The sequence below is a fragment of the Pelobates fuscus genome, chromosome 6, assembly GCF_036172605.1.
Source record: "Pelobates fuscus isolate aPelFus1 chromosome 6, aPelFus1.pri, whole genome shotgun sequence".
Classification (NCBI taxonomy): domain Eukaryota; kingdom Metazoa; phylum Chordata; class Amphibia; order Anura; family Pelobatidae; genus Pelobates; species Pelobates fuscus.
The window spans coordinates 282,946,792-282,966,412 of NC_086322.1; the positions used below are offsets into that span (position 1 = coordinate 282,946,792).

The following is a 19,621-nucleotide window of genomic DNA, read 5'->3' on the forward strand; positions in this document are numbered from 1 at the left end:
ATTATATACACACACACTGCACAAACACTCTGCATTCATTATATACACACACACACTGCACAAACACTCTGCATTCATTATACACACACACACACACACACACTGCACAAACACTCTGCATTCATTATACACACACACACACTGCACAAAAACTCTGCATTCATTATACACACACACACTGCACAAACACTCTGCATTCATTATATACACACAAACACTGCACAAACACTTTGCATTCATCATACACACACACACACACAAACACTGCACAAACACTCGGCATGTATATTTTGTGCATTTACCTTAATAAAATAACAAGATTTGAAAAGTTCGGTTAACAGTAGATTTGTGTAGAAGTAGTTTATATTTTTTTAAATGGTAAATGTACAGAATATCGGTAAGTTATCGGCTATCGGACTGAAAGTTCACAGATTATTGTTATCGGCTCTTAAAAAATCAATATCGGTCGATCCCTATTAAGTGGTATGAATTTAGGGTTTATTAGTTACTAAACAGTGGATTGTAGTAAATTGAAAAGTGAACTAAATCTTAATCCATGATAGCTTCACTTGAAAGTTAATTTCTGCATTGGGGAAAAACACTAATACTACCCATCGAGTTCAATGACAAATCGAAACAGACATTTAGTAGGCAACTACCATTCAGTTTGAATTAAACCATTAGATATTTGCAGTGCCATCTGCAAGTGGCATTCACTGTTCTAGCAGTAATATAAAATCAATATGTTTTTAACAATACAAACAGTATGCACATTCCAAAGCAGTATGTTACGGTGGTGAACTTAGAGTAATAGCTGTACATGCATTGCTGACAATGAAGCAAACAGAACCTGAAGAGTGAAGACAAAATGGTGGTTAGTTGGTCAAAGAATGTTAAAATCTGCCTTTGATAACACCTTTACTAGCATGAAAAAAAAAATTAAAAAACAGGGGGGATAAAAAAAAATAAAAAAAATAATCAAGTGTGACTTCAGAGACAAAATCACTAAGGCTTTGATTTAATACAGTTGGATAAGCTTTTCAAATGAGTATTTTTTTATATATATTTTTAAAATGATTTAGTATTATGAAAAATATTTGTAAAAATGTAATTTTGATTTTTTTTTTTTATATCTTAAAGTCATTTTTAAAAGTTTTTCAAAAGTATTAAATCATTTGAAAAGCTTATCCGACAATATTAAATCGGGAGTTTTCGAGTTGTGTCAACTTTCGGCCAAAATAACGACTGGAAAGAACTGGGGCTAACATTTGCAGTCAAAACCTATTCCTCATAAATCTCAATTTATTGACTAAAACACAAGTTGATTTTTTCCTTGCGGTGTAGAATTAAAGTGCACATTTTTTTTGACATCTTAATGAATTCGGAAATCGTGATTGCGCAATGCACCTCAAAAGAGCATTTTAGTAAAATTTCAGACCTTCCAATTATGCATTGGTCTTACAAATGGTGTTTGTAACCAAAGAAGCCTAAATATTGTAGCCCCCTTAACCCCTTAAATTAAATTAGATTTTTTTTTTTACAGTTTTTGCAATAATAATGTGTGCCTAATTAGTGCAGGTTAAGGAAAGTAATTAAAAATAAATTCATTTAGTTGTTCTGATTTACAGAATATAGAATGTGTCTGGGATTTTCAGTTTTTTTTGGTAGTTACAGGTCACAAAGCACAAGGAGTAAAATAAACTTTTAATATGGAGCAATTTTAGAATTTGGTATGTTTGTCTTGTAAGCTTTATAGCCATAAAAGAAAACAAAATTGCCACACAAAAGTATATATTTATATAAAGTAGACACCACAGGCTATTTACCTAAGGTTGTTTTGACACTTTCTACGTAGCCATTTTACCGCCAACCTCTGCTAAATATTGGAGTAAAATTGTGTTTTTTGGGGGTTTTCGCACACAAACTTATAACAAAGAACTTCTCATGTGTATTTTGTAAAGTTGGTGTGTGCTATTCCTGTACAAAGTTTTATTATGTGTTCAGTTACTTCTGCTGAGTACAACGGTACCCCCATTGTATGTCTTTGGCACTATTTCGTGAAGCTACAGAGCCATATAGGAGACCTGTCCTTTTCAGTATTCACAGTAGAATTTTGAGAGACGGATTTAATGAGCCTATGCTTCCATTTGGGGTATTATAACAGTTTGACTGTTCAAAAAAAACCCACAAAGGCCTACCATTTGTAAAAGTAGACACCCCAGGGTATCTCATAAGGTGCATATTGTGCCTTAACATGCCCCCATTTTTTTACCATTACATGCCAAAGTATGTGGTAAAAAATAATTTTGTGCATTTTTTACATACGGATTGCATTTTTGCTGGGCATTTTGTATATTTCATATGTGCCACTAAGTTCAAACCCCCCAAATTATGCTCAGCTAAGTCTTCTGAGTAAAAGGACACCCCCATTGTATGTCTATGGCACTATTTCGTGAAGCTTTTTACCGAACTTTGAATTTTGACGCCGGGCCTAAGTGCAATTTCCAAGCATCTTCGCAGGTTTTAAATTCAAACTACCCCACAAAGGCCTACCATTTCTTAAAGTAGACACCCCAGGGTATTTCAAAAGGCATATTTTGAACCTTAGCGTGGGATCATTTTTCCGCTAGCGTGTACCAGGTGTAGTGGTAATAAGCATTTTTTTCTGCCTTTTTGACACACAAAGTGAGTTTGCACAGTATATTTTGCAAACCATATGTGTACTACCACTGTATAATACTTCATATGTTGCTCAGCTATGTCTGCTGAGTACAAAAATACCCCCGTATGTACCTTTGCCAGGTATATGTGGACATCGGAGGGGCACATTTGGGACACAGCCATTCCATTTTTTTTTCCAACTTTCAATTTTTACGCTGTGCCCATGTCCCATTTTAGAGTATTTTACCAGGCTATATAATCCAAATACCCCATAAAGCCATACCATTTCTTAAAGGAGACATCCCAGGGTATTTTAAAAGGCATATTTTGAACCTTAGCGTGGGATCATTTTTCCGCTAGCTTGTACCAGGTGTAGTGGTAATGAGCGTTATTAAATGTATTTTTTTACTTTTTAAAACTTTTTTTACTTTTTAAAACTATTTTTTAAACTTTTGTCTTGCTTATTAATTTTTTTAAAGTTTCCTAAACTTTCGTAAAACTTTTTTTTACAGATTTAACATTTTTCTAAGCTTTTTTTTTACGTTAACCCCTAACTAGCAGTAAGCAGCACTAACAGTAAATTCCCCATTTTCCCATAACTCCCACCCACCCCAGCTAGCAAAATATTTAATTATACAATATTTAAATTAGTTAATTAAATAAATTTAACCCCTGAGGGTTAAAAAATAAATAAAAGTTAATCGTCAGGGGTTAAAAAAAATTAGATCACAGTATAATACTGTGATCTGTATTTTGATCACTGTAGGCAGTGATCGACTGGCAGGGAAGGGGTTAATTTTTATTTGGACTGGGTAAAGGGTTTATTTTTTTTACATTTTTTACTTAAACGTTATTAAAACTTTTTTTAACGTAATTTTTTAACTTTTTAAAGCTTATTTTTAAACTTTTTTTAACGTTAACCCCTAGTTAGCCTAATACTAAATCCCCCAATTCGCCACTAACTTCCACCCTCCCCAGCTAGCTAAATTTATAACTTTAAAAAATTTAAATTAATTAATAAAATAAATTTAACCCCTGAGGGTTAAAAAAAAATAATAATTAACCCTCAGGGGTTAAAAAAAAAATCAGATCATAGTAAAGTGTAATCCCTGCCAATTGATCACTGTAGTCAGTGATCAATTGGCAGGGAAGGGGTTAATTTTATATTAAAATGGGTAAAGGGGGGGGGGTAAAGGGGGGTGGGATTTTAATTTAACTTTATTGTTTTGTCACCAGGGGGCAGGATCACTGAAGATCCGGCTCCCTGCACTTCACACAGAACCAGGAAGTGCAGGGAGGCGGAGGTGAGTATAGAGAGCACATGTGCCCGCTCTGGCATGCTGTCAGAGCGGGCACATGTACTCTGACAGCCCGATCCGGTGCTCCCGGTCTGCCTCTAATGCAGAGGCAGACCAGAGCACCATTAACCCCACGATCACCCGCGATTGCGGCGATCTGGGGTTAATTTTAACGGGTGACGGACAAGGTCCGTCACTCGTCGTTAAGGCAATCCCCTGAGTGACGGACCTCGTCCGTCACTCGTCGTTAAGGGGTTACCACAGGTGAGCTACGAAGTTACCTAATTTTTTTTTATGTTTTCATGATAAAATAATGCACAACAAGGCTAAATAACAGTCTATTTTAACCCCTTAAGACCGGAGGGCGTACAATTACGTCCTTTTTTAAGCGTCTCTAAACGCCGCCGGGCATAATTGTATGCCCTCCGTTTTTTTTTTACTTACCCGGTCGCCGGCGATCGCGGTTGGAGGGACTCCCAGGGAGCCCCCCGCGGCACCTCAGTCCTCTTCAGCCCCCCCGGGCCATGTGAGAGTGAGGTCCTTGCGAGGACCTCACAATCACATGGCCGGGATAGCTGCCTGGTGCATTGCCAGCAGGAGGACTAACTGTAATGACAGTTAATCCCCTGCTGGCTGGAAATCAAATAAAACAAAAGTTAAAATAAGTGTAAAAAAAAAAATAATTACATACATACATACATACATACATACATACATACACTGTCTAGGTGTATTTTAATAATATATATATATATATATAATTATATATATATATATATATTAATATCAAATTACACGTAGACTGATACTGATTAAATATATATATATATATATATATAATTATTGTTATATATATATATATATATATATATATATTTATATACAATATAAAAAAAATATGTAAATACGTAAACAAATAAAATTAAAAAATAATTAAAAATAAATTATTAAAAAATATATACCGTATTTTTCGCTCCATAAGACGCACCTCACCATAAGACGCACCTAGTTTTTAGAGGAAGAAACCCAGAAAAAAAAATATTCTGAACAAACTGTCCCATAGTGTTTCTTACTATGGGACAGTTTGTACAGAATATTTTTTTTCTCCCCTGTCCCATAGTGTCCCCCCCTCCCACAGACTTCATCTCCTCCCCCGCTCCCCACAGACTTCATCTCCTCCCCCCCTCCCCACAGACTTCATCTCCTCCCCCCCTCCCCACAGACTTCATCTCCTCCCCCCCTCCCCACAGACTTCATCTCCTCCCCCCCTCCCCACAGACTTCATCTCCTCCCCCCCTCCCCACAGACTTCATCTTCTCCCCCCCTCCCCACAGACTTCATCTCCCCCCCCTCCCCACAGACTTCATCCCCCTCCCCATATTCTTCTCTCCCATACTGTCCCCCTCCCCTTGTCCCATAATTACTTACCTGTCTTGTAGCGTTGGCCGGCAGCACAGGGCGCACCGCGGTAGTGGAACTTGAATTTCATGTTCCGGTTTCCGGCGGGACTGAAAGGAAGTGCGCACTCAGCTTGTTGTTGGTTGTCATCTTAAGGCATTACATGCCTGAGTGTTCTTCACAATATAGTGCTTTCAATTCTACTCCGCTATTAAACGGACACTCCTGTCACCATAAAAACAATCTAAATTACGTTATGGTGCCAAGTGGCCCTCAGGTGCACTCTTAGCTCAAGGCTTAAACCGTTCTCGAACGGGTTAACCCCAAAGTGCTTACTGTGCCGATCTGCAGGTCACCTAGGCGGCATCTGGCTTCTGAATCTTAGTTTAAAGAAGTCAGCTGACGCTCTAAGCCAATCAGTAGCTCCACATTAATAAAAAAAAAAAGAAGCATACCTTATTAAAAGTGTATATAAATGTTCACATCAGGTACAATATTATATAATTTGGTATTTCTTCACATAGAAAACAATCCAAATTATTTTTACAAAAAATAAAATAAAATTTACAACCTTATTTTTCAAAAGACACATACGAACAATCTTTGTCAACGTCAGTCTTACCACAAGGATTATTATCAAGACACCAAATAAAGCAGGTAAGCGCTATAAAAGGAAGAAACAGACCGGTGCTGTGCACCCTCATTTTAGGTCTATTTCTCCTTATTTATAGTGCTTACCTGCCTTATTTGCCGTCTTGATAAAAGTTCTGGTGGTAGGACTGAAATGTTGACTAGATTGTTCACGTGTCTCTTTTTCGGGTCATTCATTTAGAATAGGGGCAGCTTCAGCCGCTTCCAGCACTGACACTCCAGTGCATATCATGAAAAAAACTGGGGAGATGGAAATCCTTAGTATACAATCGTTATATACTTCATCCCGAAAAAGAAATGAGAAAAGCTTTTAAACGTTTGGCATTATAAATGTGATGCAATAAAGTGTGGTTTTCTTTGATACATTTTTGCCCTCTTTTATTACAAGCCTACCTGTACGTTGGTTACAGCACACCCCAACAAACTCTGTAATAAACCAATTTATGTATATTACCAATATGTTTCTGACCACAAGTTTTAAGGCCATAGGCCTGTATTTGTGGGAGGAGTTTGAATCTCTTATGCTATAAAACACCCACTACCCTCTTACATGGGCCGTTCTCGTTCAGGTCATCCCACCCATCTCACCCCATATGTTTTATTTTAACAATACCTTTATTAACACCTTTTACTCTTGGTGGACCCGCTTTTATTACAGGCCTACCCGTACGTTGGTTACGGCACACCCCAACCAACTTTGTATTAACCTGATTTACATATATTTCAAATATGTTTTCGATCACAAATATACTGTAGTGAAATCATCCGGAAATTGTTTTGTAATTTCACATAACGTTTGAATCACTGATGCAGTTCTCTAATGTGGCCTTTGAGTACATACACAGGATCATGCTTAGCACTGCTGCACTCTTTTGTTATGCTCTGCATGACAACGTGCCAGATGAAGACAACCATGATAGTATATTGTAATCAGGTAACTTTGAAATACAAACGCAGCAATGTATCAAAGTTATTTATTTACACAAAGTAATTGATAAACAAATTTAATTCATTTGGGGGCGTGTGAAGTTAATATAATATAGACAGGGCCTCTATGAATGGTTAATATAATATAGACAGGGCCTCTATGGATTATATTAACCATCCATAGAGGCCCTGTCTGTATTATATTAACCATCCATAGAGGCCCTGTCTGTATTATATTAACCATCCATAGAGGCCCTGTCTATATTGTATTATACTAACTCTCCATAGAGACCCTGTCTATATTATATTAACCCTCCATAGAGGCCCTGTCTGTATTATATTAACCATCCATAGAGGCCCTGTCTGTATTATATTAACCATCCATAGAGGCCCTGTCTGTATTATATTAACCATCCATAGAGGCCCTGTCTGTATTATATTAACCATCCATAGAGGCCCTGTCTGTATTATATTAACCATCCATAGAGGCCCTGTCTGTATTATATTAACCATCCATAGAGGCCCTGTCTGTATTATATTAACCATCCATAGAGGCCCTGTCTGTATTATATTAACCATCCATAGAGGCCCTGTCTGTATTATATTAACCATCCATAGAGGCCCTGTCTGTATTATACTAACTCTCCATAGAGGCCCTGTCTATATTATATTAACCCTCCATAGAGGCCCTGTCTGTATTATATTAACCCTCCATAGAAGCCCTGTCTATATTATATTAACCCTCCATAGAGGCCCTGTCTGTATTATATTAACATCCATAGAGGCCCTCTCTGTATTATATTAACTATCCATAGAAGAACTGTCTATATTATATTAACCCTCCATAGAGGCCCTGTCTGTATTATATTAACATCCATAGAGGCCCTGTCTATATTATATTAACCCTCCAGAGAGGCCCTGTCTGTATTATATTAACCCTCCATAGAGGCCCTGTCTATATTATATTAACCCTCCATAGAGGCCCTGTCTGTATTATACTAACTCTCCATAGAGGCCCTGTCTATATTATATTAACTCTCCATAGAAGCCCTGTCTATATTATATTAACCCTCCATAGAGGCCCTGTCTATATTATATTAACCCTCCATAGAGGTCCTGTCTGTATTATACTAACTCTCCATAGAGGCCCTGTCTATATTATATTAACTCTCCATAGAGGCTCTGTCTATATTATATTAACTCTCCATAGAGGTCCTGTCTGTATTATACTAACTCTCCATAGAGGCCCTGTCTATATTATATTATACTAACTCTCTATAGAGGCCCTGTCTATATTATATTATACTAACTCTCTATAGAGGCCCTGTCTATATTATATTAACTATTTATAGATATATTATGTGATATTAGAGTTTGTGGTGATAATAATACAGAATGTATTCCAAGTGATGGGAGACACCAGGCAGCTCCCCCGTTGCACTCGGCCTAGTTACTGATTCTCACCTCCATGTTAGAGGCTCCCTGTGACCGGCAGTGAGGCGGTTTCCAGACACAGCCGCCACACGGTGACAGGATCCTGAGGGGGCGACCAGCGGACTGAGGGCGCCTCGCGAGCAGGCGTTGGAGCCCTGTCACCAGCGCGTGACTTCTCTGCCCTCTCCGCACGGCAACCGCCCTCCCCCGGCGCGGCCTCCCATTGGCCAAACTGTGAGGGAAAGTGTCTGAGCTGCGCCAATCGGCGTGGCCGAGCTCTCTGATTGGCCGGGCGCAAAGAGGCGGGCTGCGCGTGCACCTGCCTCCTTTCCCGCTTAAAACAAAAATAGGCCAAGGGACATGTAAAAAGGAAGTAAAGGACCACTGCCCCAGCCCCTGATTGGTTGGTTGCCACATAAAAAAGGCGGGATTTAGAATGTGGTGGCGGTTTCTGATTGGCTCCGCGCTCTCAGAGGCATTAGTTTCTAAGGTCTTGGCTCTTTTGACCACTTTTCCAGGAAGATCCACTTGACAGGGTTATTATTCACTATAGTGGGAGTTCAGGGTGAATCTCAAATTAAAGACCTAACTAGCCAAAGCTGACTGAGAGATTATTTATAGTTTGGCTATTTTAACCTTTAATTTTAAATTCACCTCTCACTTTAGTAAATAACCCTGTATTTTACTAAATAAACCTCTATGTTAATAAATAACCCTGTATTTTACTAAATAAACCTCTATTTTAATAAATAACCATGTATTTTAATAAATAAACCTCTATTTTAATAAATAGCCCTGTATTTTAATAACTAAACCTGTATGGTGTTAACTCATTGAGTGTTTGTTAAGGGAATTAAATGCTGCTCGACAGACTAACCGGGTTATTCTCACTACAAGTGAGAATTCAAAGTGAATTTCAAATTAAGGAGAAAATAGCCAAACTGGAAAAAAATCTCTTAGTCATCTATGCTTTCGTTTTGGCTACTTTGGCCTTAAATGTGAAATTTCACGTGGAATTCACTTCTCACTTTAGTAAATAAACCCTGTATAATATTCATTACTCTCACTGGATGCCTCCCGAGTGGCTCTGTGTGGGAGGAACAGTCCTTATTTTAATTTAAATTCCACCTGTTCCTTTTGTCCTACCATAAAGTGTGTCGTCCCCCCCCCCCTTTTTTTTAATGACTTCCACATTTGTGACGTGAATTTAAAATCAAATTTAACATTTTAGGCAGAGGTTATGTTTGAATTCTAATTTTAGTGAATAAATGTGTACATGTTAAAGGGGAGCCTGGTTTGAACTGCCGAGGGGGTCTGACACCACCTTATAGAGGAAAGTGGATGCATGGAATAGCCTTCAAGCTGAAGTGGTAGAGGTTAACACAGTGAAGCCGCAGAGTGAGACTGGGAGCCGGAATATGACGCGTTAAATTTAAAAAAAAATATGTGTTAAATATGTGAGTGAGTGAGTGTGTATGTCTGTTAGTGTGTGTGTATATGTGTGTGTGTGTGTGTCTGTTAGTGTGTTTGTGTGTGTGTGTGTATGTCTGTTAGTGAGTGTGTGTGTGTCTGTTAGTGAGTGTGTGTGTGTGTGTGTGTCTGTTAGTGTGTGTGTGTGTGTGTGTGTATGTCTGTTAGTGTGTGTGTGTGTGTGTGTCTGTTAGTGTGTGTGTGTCTGTTAGTGTGTGTGTGTGTGTGTGTCTGTTAGTGAGTGTAAGTGTGTGTGTGTGTGTGTGTGTGTATGTCTGTTAGTGAGTGTGTGTGTGTCTGTTAGTGAGTGTGTGTGTGTGTGTGTCTGTTAGTGTGTGTGTGTGTGTGTATGTCTGTTACTGTGTGTGTGTGTGTCTGTTAGTGAGTGTAAGTGTGTGTGTGTGTGTGTTTAGAAGGCAGGGTGGGGGAAGGGTTGGATGGGGGTGGCACGGGCCGGAGGGGGGCGCCTGAGTTTTGTCCTGTCTAGGGCAGCACAAAACCAGGATACACCACTGGGATAGGCATAAGGCTATCCTAACTATAAGATAAGGCCAGGGACTAATGAAAATATTTAGAAAATTGGGCAGACTAGGTGGTCCGAATGGTTCTTATCTGCCGTCACATTCTATGTTTCTATACAGCTCTGGCACCAAAGCTTGAAATCCAACAAATCCAATTCCTCTAACTGCTCATTTGTGAGATTATTAGGCATATTTAGCCAAATGCTGGCAAGTGACAAGGTCTCTCCCTGTGACACGCCAATTTCCTTCAGTCCTTCTAATCTCCTGACAGTCTGGCGCTGTCACCTTTGGCAGGCTGGTGTAGATTTTAATGTTTCTCTATATAGCTGTGCGGCCCCTGTGGATTCACGTGTCCGGGGAGGACCTGGAACCTCATGGGCGGGTACTGGTGGAGCAGCAGAGTTGTAGGGGCCTGCGGCTTTGGGGGTCCCTGAGTGGCAAACAATTCCTTTGATGCCCTTCGTTTAACTAGGCCAAATACAGTGGATTTAGGATAGATTCGGCCAGTCCTGCTATTCCCATTTATCATGGGGAAACATTAAGGACCATAACTACATCCTACATCCCCAAGAGTGTGGTTAGTGGGTGGCACTTGTTCTCTGGCCATTCGTCTTCCTTAATGTCCATTCCCTCTTGCCCGTTTTAACAGGCTGGACATTTCTTTGCTTTTGTAACATGGGGTGACAATGCAACTGGGACATAATCCTCATCCCGTTCTTACGCAAATAAAAAAAACGTATATACAAACCGATATTTTTTTGGAGGCCTGCTTTCAACTGCATTTATCATACTTTTTTTTTTCCAGACTGGAATGTTACCTTGATGGAAACTGGCTTATAATGAATTTGGCTTGAGGGCCATGCATGCATAACCATTTTTATTGTTTGTTTCATGTTAGGTTAAGTATTAAGCAAGGTAATTTTCCCTTGCTTGGCTGTATGTGCTTAGTTATGGTCCTTAATGTTTCCCGTATAATTTCAACTTACTTACATACATGCCTCGTGTTCTATATTCTACACATTCGATGAAAGATTGCATGTAAAGACAATATCAGGCCAGCGTCCTAACACGCATAGTTTTCAAAGTCTGCATAGAATGTTTATATGTTTGACTATATGTATAATATTTGTAATTTTATTGACTTGTTATTCTTCTTGTAACTGGTGTGGCATTTGCCTAATATAATAAATGTGTTGGGTCTATCCTATCTGTAAATAAGAAATGTTTTGTTTCTTCTAAAATGTTTAGCTAAGTGGTTATTAGTAAGTCGCGATTTCACATACCTCCCAACATTTCAAATGGACAAAGAGGGACACTTTAATTTCCAAGAAGTGGCCAGTGGCGGGGCTGTTTTCAGAAAATAATAATTTGTACATTTAAAAATGTAATTTAGAACAAGAACAATGTATCTTATTTACACAGACTGATTTCTAAACACATTTATTGTAGTTTAAAGACACATTACTGGGAGTATTATTGCTGTGGAGCTCTGTTATACACTCAGACACATTACTGGGAGTATTATTGCTGTGGAGCTCTGTTATACACTCAGACACATTACTGGGAGTATTATTGCTGTGGAGCTCTGTTATACACTCAGACATATTACTGGGAGTATTATTGCTGAATTTGCTGTGGAGCTGTGTTATACACTCAGACACATTACTGGGAGTCTTATTGCTGTGGAGCTCTGTTATACACTCAGACACACCAACAATATGGAGCTCCTAGAAAAGAGGGACATTAGCATAGAAAACGGGACAGAGATTTGGGCCCAAAATAGGGAATGTCCCTCCTAAATAGGGACACTTGGGAGGTATGCATGAAGTTACATAAAAGGTCCAAATCATGTCCCTGACACACCTGCCACATATGGTAGATCTGAAATTGGGATAGGGGGTAGAGAGGGGCCAGGACTTGGGCATCTCGTTGCCACAACAAGCATCACAGATGATGTGCCTGTCTGTAAAAATGGCGTATCATTTGACGCCATGTATGATAAGCTCCCTGGTAGGGCAAACTGCCATGGCACTGATCACTCGTACATTTAGTGCTGGTGAATTACTCACATTTGGGCTTACAATGTCTGTTTCTTACTAAAAATGCAACATAAGCGTGTTTAGATATGTTTACTCTACACTTTACAACATTTCTTTGTACATGTGATGTGAGAAACCCAGGTGATCAGAAGTATCAAGCGCAACCCGCGAGTCAATCGAATTGTGTGACTTGACGAGTCTGCCTGGATCACACCTACAGCCACCCCCTGAAGTCAAGGTGCCCCTTTTTGGACATTTCAAATTTTGGAAGTTGTCCCCACGAAAACAATCTCTGGTATTTTACCAAATCAACACTTATTGCCTGAATTCAGTTTTATGATTCAATACTATTCAGTGTTTTGTTAGTAAACCATATTTTCTGACGTGTAGATTTAAAGATAGTAATATATCATTAGAATTATTGAATTTCATCGTAAAATACAAATCATAACCTTGCTGCTTAAACCCCTTAAGGACACATGACGTGTGACATGTCATGATTTCCTTTTATTCCAGAAGTTTGGTCCTTAAGGGGTTAAATCAAAATCACAGTTCAGGCCTTTGTGTCAAAGGCAATTTAAATTCAAGGATTTTACTATTATCATGACGGAAAGTCATGATTTTATTAAAAGACACGGAGGCAAGTATTATGCTGCACTCTTTCTTTAATTCCCTCAGCAGCAAAGAAAAACAATTGAAAAAACAGGTATAAACATCATAATGACAATGTCCGCCTTGCAACATGACCATCCAATCAGTGACATCCTTATCCTATTAGTAGGCGGAACATCGATGACCATATCATGTTCTGTCTTGCGAATCCCGAAGAAAAACTCAAACTTGGAACAGGAAAACCGAATAAACCAAACGAGCCAGAACAAGGCATGTGATCCAGAGAGGCCTTGACACAAATTCACGCTAAAAGATACAAAAATATATGGTAAAGTATTGAAATCATGAACTGTCGGCATATATAGAGGTTCAATCACCTGACTAGTCAATAACAATGTCTCTTAAAGGACCACTCTAGGCACCCAGACCACTTTAGCTTAATGAAGTGGTCTGGGTGCCAGGTCCCTCGAGGATTAACCCTTTTTTTATAAACATAGCAGTTTCAGAGAAACTGCTATGTTTATACTGAGGGTTAATCCAGCCTCCAGAGCCTCTAGTGGCTGTCTCACTGACAGCCGCTAGAGGTGCTTGCCTGCTTCTCACTGTGAAAATCATGCGCATTCAGCCAATGACGGCACGAGGAAGGAGGAGAGGAGGAGGAAAGCTCCCCGCCCGGCGCTGGAGAAAGGTAAGTGTTTAACCCCTTCCTCTCTCCAGAGCCCAGCGGAAGGGGGACCCTGAGGGTGGGGGCACCCTCAAGGCACAATAGTGCCAGGAAAACGAGTATGTTTTCCTGGCACTATAGTGGTCCTTTAAAGTAGTAAGAATAAACTATCGATCTGAGGATAACAGTGACAAACAAGGTCCCTTAATAAAAACACGCTACAAAGCAATGCAGGTATGTGATGGCAGCAATACTGCCAAATTGACCTTACCATGGAGAGGTCTGTAACTTACCTCGTTCCATAGCCGAGTCGTCCAAGGGCGGGTGGGTGAGATAATACTCACCTCCGTGTCTGGAGCGGGAGCCGTCGCGGCCCATGAAACACCTACATGATCATCACGCGGGACCAGAGAGTGGATTACCTCATACAGCACACCAGTGGCATAGGGTGAGAGATCAAAGCCCAACTACCAGCTTGGACACAGAACAGGACTTTGGACGCTCCCTCACTACTATAATAGACTGTAAGCCTAGAGTCGTGAATCCCTCTTTATTTTAACTACCTAGGCCTAGTCATTTACTTAGTTTTATTGGCTGCCAAGCATGTCGACAACTCTATAAGCTTGCCCTAGCATTGTTGCAGGTTCCTATGAGGATCTCTTTTTGTTTTTACCATGCAAGCAATGTGACCTAATGCTGCCTAAACCAACAGCCAGCCTAACCTGTTAACTATGCCTATCTTATACCCAGAGTGCACAGTATGTCTATGCCTTACTACGTAGTATCTTGCATAACACTTCTGACTTCCCTATCACGCTTGTTTTAGAATTTTCAATATACGCCGAATCTATGGAAAATGGCGCTGTTGGCAATAGCCCTACAAATGTCTGATGTGTGATGTATTGCTAGCTTGTACTATCTCCTAGGGCAACACAAACCTGTTATAGATCGCAGACACTGTAGATAAATACCTAACATGCTCTACACATAATGCACTAAGCTTGTCTCTACTCAAACTTGCCTTAGAATAGGAGCAGTCAGAGTAATCTTTCACTATAGCATGCTACAGCTGAGTTTAGCCCGTGTGAATATGTTTAACGTTAATAATCTGTGGCAGAATCCTGTTACTTTAATCAGAGTGCTTGACCTGTTGTGCCGTAAGCTACCAATGCCATGTTGACATGTACTGAGCGAGAGCCAGAGCTGCTTAACACATAGCATGACTAACCTGTTCTATTGTACACATTTGAGCAATTACTAACTGACCGTTGCACCCATTTCTTCAACAATTGCTTGTAATACTGTGTTTACTTGACGTTTCAAAAACAAAAATATATGGCAGTCCTTCGTAGGAGTGTACTATGTACCATCTTGTTTTCATCAACTTGTATTACCCCATACCGCCTCCTCTCTTTATTCTGTACCCCATAACGCAAATGCCATAATAAAAGAAAGATTTACAAAAAAAACAAAAAACCTCCAAACGACAACCAGCAAAGGAGGCTTTTGAGGCCATGGCACCGCGAACCGAATGAGCAGAAAAAATGGAGATATCAATTCCTGCCAAGGACATGAGCCATTTGACCCAGCGAGCCAAGGAAGTAGAGGATACTGGAGCATGTGGTTTATGAAAGGAAATGAAGAGACCCCAGCGGCCGAGCAAGTTACAGGGAGAGAAGCTACACTCAGGAGGAGTTTGACAGAGTGCTGAGATCGCAGCTGGCTTTCTATGGACCCAACCCCCCGGAGAGATCCGTGCAGCTCGTGAGGAGACACGTGGAAGAGTACCTGCAGGCCAAAACAGAGCGGGCACGTGAGTTGGCAGGTTGGGAGAGACCCCAGCGGCCGAGCAAGTTACAGGGAGAGATGCGTGTCGTCCTTTTTCCCCAGCGGCAGTATGTATCCCAGGGTGCTGAAGGTGCCATCCTTCCTCCCCAGCGGCAGTGTGTGTCCTTAGGAGCAGAGACAGTCGGTCTCGCTCCCCAGCAGCGGAACAATATATTGAAAGGGGAGACAGTCGGTCCCCCTCTCCACCAGCAGAGAGAGTGTAAGGGAGAGCAGCTTGTTACCCCCTCTCCCCAGCGGCAGCGTAGCCCACCAAGGGGACCGTGGTCTCTGCGCCCAAGCTCCATGGAGTACGGACAGTCGGTCCTTCTCCCTAGCGGCAGAGTATTGTACCCACCAAGGGGAGAGGATAAGCCCCACACCGGTGCAGATGGGACCGTGGTCTCTGTGCCCAAACCACAGGCTGTAGGGGCGGTCGGTCCTGTCCCCTAGCAGCAGGGCTGCTTATCCAAAGGGGAGACAGCCTGTCTTCCCCTCCAGCAGCAACACCAGGTCCAGAGCGAGGAGCCTACTACCCCTTCTCCTCAGCTGGGCTCCAACCAGGCTACTCCCGTGGTAGCGCTGGCACCAGGGCAGAGTACCGCTGATCTCTGCCCACTTAGCAACCCACCGATCCGGAAGGCTAGTAAACCCCAGAGCCGTGGTGCAGTAACCAAATTTTGTGGGTGGGCCACTCTGTTGATTATGTGTTGTGGGTGGGTTGCTGGACTAACCAGGGCACTGGCCGACAGGAGGTTAGATACCCTGTTAGTCTGATTGGTAAAGGGGAGAAAAGTGGCGGAACCAACCTCGCCACTGGCCACTGGAGGAGCCTGGTCGCCCGCCTCCTGCCACTGGACTATGGCCCCATGTTTAACACTGTTCTTTTTCCCTGCAGAAAGGCTGGTTTGTGCCACCGACCTCCTTTCTCCTACCTGCAATCAATTATCCAAACACTGGTCCATTCGGTACTTTACTGTTTAAACCATGCTACCCCAGATAGCTATGCCATGGAGCCCAGCCGTATACTGAAAGACTGTATGAAAGACTTTGGCTCCATGGCGCTTGAACTGTATGTATGTGATCTGAGCGCCATCCAGTAATAATGTGCGCTCAGATCTAAGCTATCTGGGGATAGGTAGAATGTGTATGTTCTATGTGATAAATGTAACAGTATGTATTTTTATGTCTTTTATTGTCCTTTGTCTGCCATGTGGTTAATGGAGTTTTGCCTCTGTCCTTGGAGATAATTGGATTACTTCCCAATTATCTCCAGGACAGAGAGGAGGGGTTGTGATGCATTGTGGGATTGTAAGCTTGTGATTGGTCAATGTCCAATATGTTTCCCAGTCTTCCATCTGGTCCCCTAGGGGAGTGTCCACCAGGTGGGAGACCTGCATAAAAGCCGGGCTGGTAGCCCCAGTAAATCAGTTCTGCTTGACCCTCAAACAAAGTGTCGTCTCGTTCTTGGGGGGAATTGGATTGTATGCTGTTACAGTGCAACTGCCAGGAGTGTAAACTGTTTGTATGGTTTTTCCTGTTCAGCTGTTTACAGCATTCGTGTGTTTCCTGTTCGGGAGTTGGAGTTTTCATGTGTTTGCAGTTCGAGAGATTGGTGAATTTGTGTGTTTGCAGTTCAGGAGATTGGTGATTGCAGTAGCTGCCTGTGCATCTGAAAAGGGGAATATCGCCTAAACGGTTTTTAACCTCTTGTGTGCAAAACGGTCCATTAAACCAGTTTAGCCGAGAGTTGCTTTAGGGATAAAGACTCGTTGTCTGGCCAAAGAGTCAGAAAATGTAATACCAGAGAGATGTCCCATAAGGAGGAATAGCGGGGCAGGGGTGGCCTTGCGAAGCGAATGCGGCGGAGAAGACGACAGACGAGGGTGTCGTCCGATCGGGGCACCGTCAATGCCAGCATGGCCAGCTGAAATAGCTGAGCGGTAGAGGTTTACCGTCCGATAAGCTTTCCCGTTATCATAAAGGGAAGTCAAAAATTAGAGGACAGTCGTCACAGGAGTTGATAGGGGATCCACACCCCGTGCCACGCACCAACCATCCCATGTGCGTCAAGCAGATTTGTAAGACTGTCTTGTGCCAGGTGCCCATGCGCCCTTGAGAATTCAGAGAGTTGATTGCGAAACTCCCTCAATCGACCAGGGTCCCCAGGAATTAGCCACGCCATGTGGCGGAGGAGACTCTGGAGGATCAGGCAGTGGAGGGAGGAGAGATTAGGATTCTGGGAGGAGCCATGGGTGATCTATAGCCATCTCCAGTAAAGGAGGAAACCAGGGCTGTGACGGCAAGAGAGGAGTTATCACTAGGCAGCCCAATTGGCGCCGCAGATGGAGGAGGCAATGAGGGATGAGGGCGAATGGAGGGAATGCATAATTCCTGGTGGTGGACCAGTACTGGGAGAATGCATTCGTAGGCGAAGCCGTAGGGTCTGGCCTCCAACTGAAGAAGTTCGGAAGTTGGGTATTCAAGCGAGAGGCAATCAAGTCTATTGCCAGAGGACCCCACAGATCCCAAATGCACTGGAAGATTTGGGGATCGAGGTGCCAGTCGCTGGAATCTCGCAGGTGGCGGGAATACCAATCCGCCATAGTGTTGGATAACCCTGGCAAATATTCCACCCTGACAGGAATATTGTGTTGAAGACAAAACTGCCAGAAGTCTCAAGCCAAATTCCCCAGGACTTTGGATCTCGTGCCTCCGAAATGGTTGATATAACGGACAGCCGAGATGTTGTCCATCTTCAATAGGATTGAACACTGGGAAAGGGTAGGGGAGAGGCTGTCGATCGCAAAGGACCATGCTAGGAGTTCTAGGACTCTATGACTACAACTGAAGCCGAGCCGAAAATGGCTCAGCCATTCCACGCCACCATGGGTAGGAGCCACCAGTGGAGTTCCTCCTTTGCCTCTGTGTCTAGTGTCACAGTATCTTCGTATGAGGTGCCAGCCCCTAATAGTGAGATGATCTAGGACGACGTCCTGAGCCAAGGATTCCTCCACGGCTTCCAAAATTTTGATCGCTGGACCCAAAATATCCAAGACCTTATCTTGGCAGTTGTAAAGGGAAAAATCTAAACCATTCTTAGGTTTCCATCTAGTTTTGCCTAAAAACTGTATAATTTTGGGGTCGACTTGGGGAGTCTTACAGACATCGTCTGATATAGTGGGGCGTGGGCATTCGGCCCTCAATTTATTATTATTTATTACGTGCTCCTCTACCCGGCTTCTGGCGCTAAACAGGGTAAGTCTTACTGGGATACTCCCAGAGCTTTTTCAGGCTTGGGAGTTTTCTCAGTACACCCTTAGCAGGGCCACGATAGCTGGAAGGGTTTAAGAGCTCCAGGTCCCATCCACCCGTTTGAATTGAGCATGCATTCACTTTTTACCTTCTAATTCCAAGAATTCTGTGTTTTACAAGTGTAGCGTTACTCACCTTTCCCAGGGGCCGGCCGCGGTCCTCTCTTCAAGCCGCGCGCGGTCCTGCGGCTCATCCGACGCTTCAGGCAGGAAGGCGGGCAGTGACCGCGAGATGCGGTCACATGTCCCGCCTGAATCTAAGAGCGCGCCGCGAGTCTCGGGCGCGCTCTTAAAGAGACAGTGGGAGCCTAAATTGCCAAAAGGCTCCCATTGGCCCCTGTCATCCCACACACCCCATACACTTACCTTTTGGGGGTGTGGAAGTGACAGGAGCCAATCACATTAGTTTTGAACCTATTTATACTTACCCTTTTCCCTTAGTTCCTTGCCCTATCGTGGTTTCTGCTACAGTTCCCTTTAGTGCTTGTTGTGTTCAGTTGTGTTTCTCCGTATTTGACCTTGGCTTTGTATTCTGACTTTGTTTTCGCTTTATCCTTGTCTGTACTGTTTGCCGGCTTGCTGATTCCTGTGTACCAGACCCCGGCTATTTCTCGCTTACGCTGTCTCTTTGTGCCCTTGACCTCGGATCGTTCCTGACTCTGTACTTCTCCTATTACGTCGAGTCCGGCCACTCTAAGGTCCGGTAGACGTATCTCTCCTCTGTGCTGTCTTCTGTTTGGCTGGATCCTGCGTGTAGGGGTATATACTCGTTACATTACGATAGGGCCATGGACCCCGCAGATTTAGC

At 42.3% G+C, this 19,621-nt stretch overlaps 1 protein-coding gene and 1 long non-coding RNA gene across 2 annotated transcripts in view; both read right to left on the reverse strand.

Annotated features, from left to right (window-relative positions):
- Window positions 1–8,429, reverse strand: part of MEIOC (meiosis specific with coiled-coil domain) — a 57,036-nt gene extending 48,607 nt beyond the window's left edge. The window contains exon 1 of the mRNA XM_063459728.1: window positions 8,400–8,429. Coding sequence (XP_063315798.1) covers window positions 8,400–8,405 — 6 coding nt within the window. The 5' untranslated portion in view covers window positions 8,406–8,429. The remainder of the gene's footprint in view (window positions 1–8,399) is intronic.
- Window positions 1–19,621, reverse strand: part of LOC134614992 (uncharacterized) — a 420,807-nt gene that overhangs the window by 163,696 nt on the left and 237,490 nt on the right. The gene's annotated exons all lie outside the window — the stretch shown is intronic.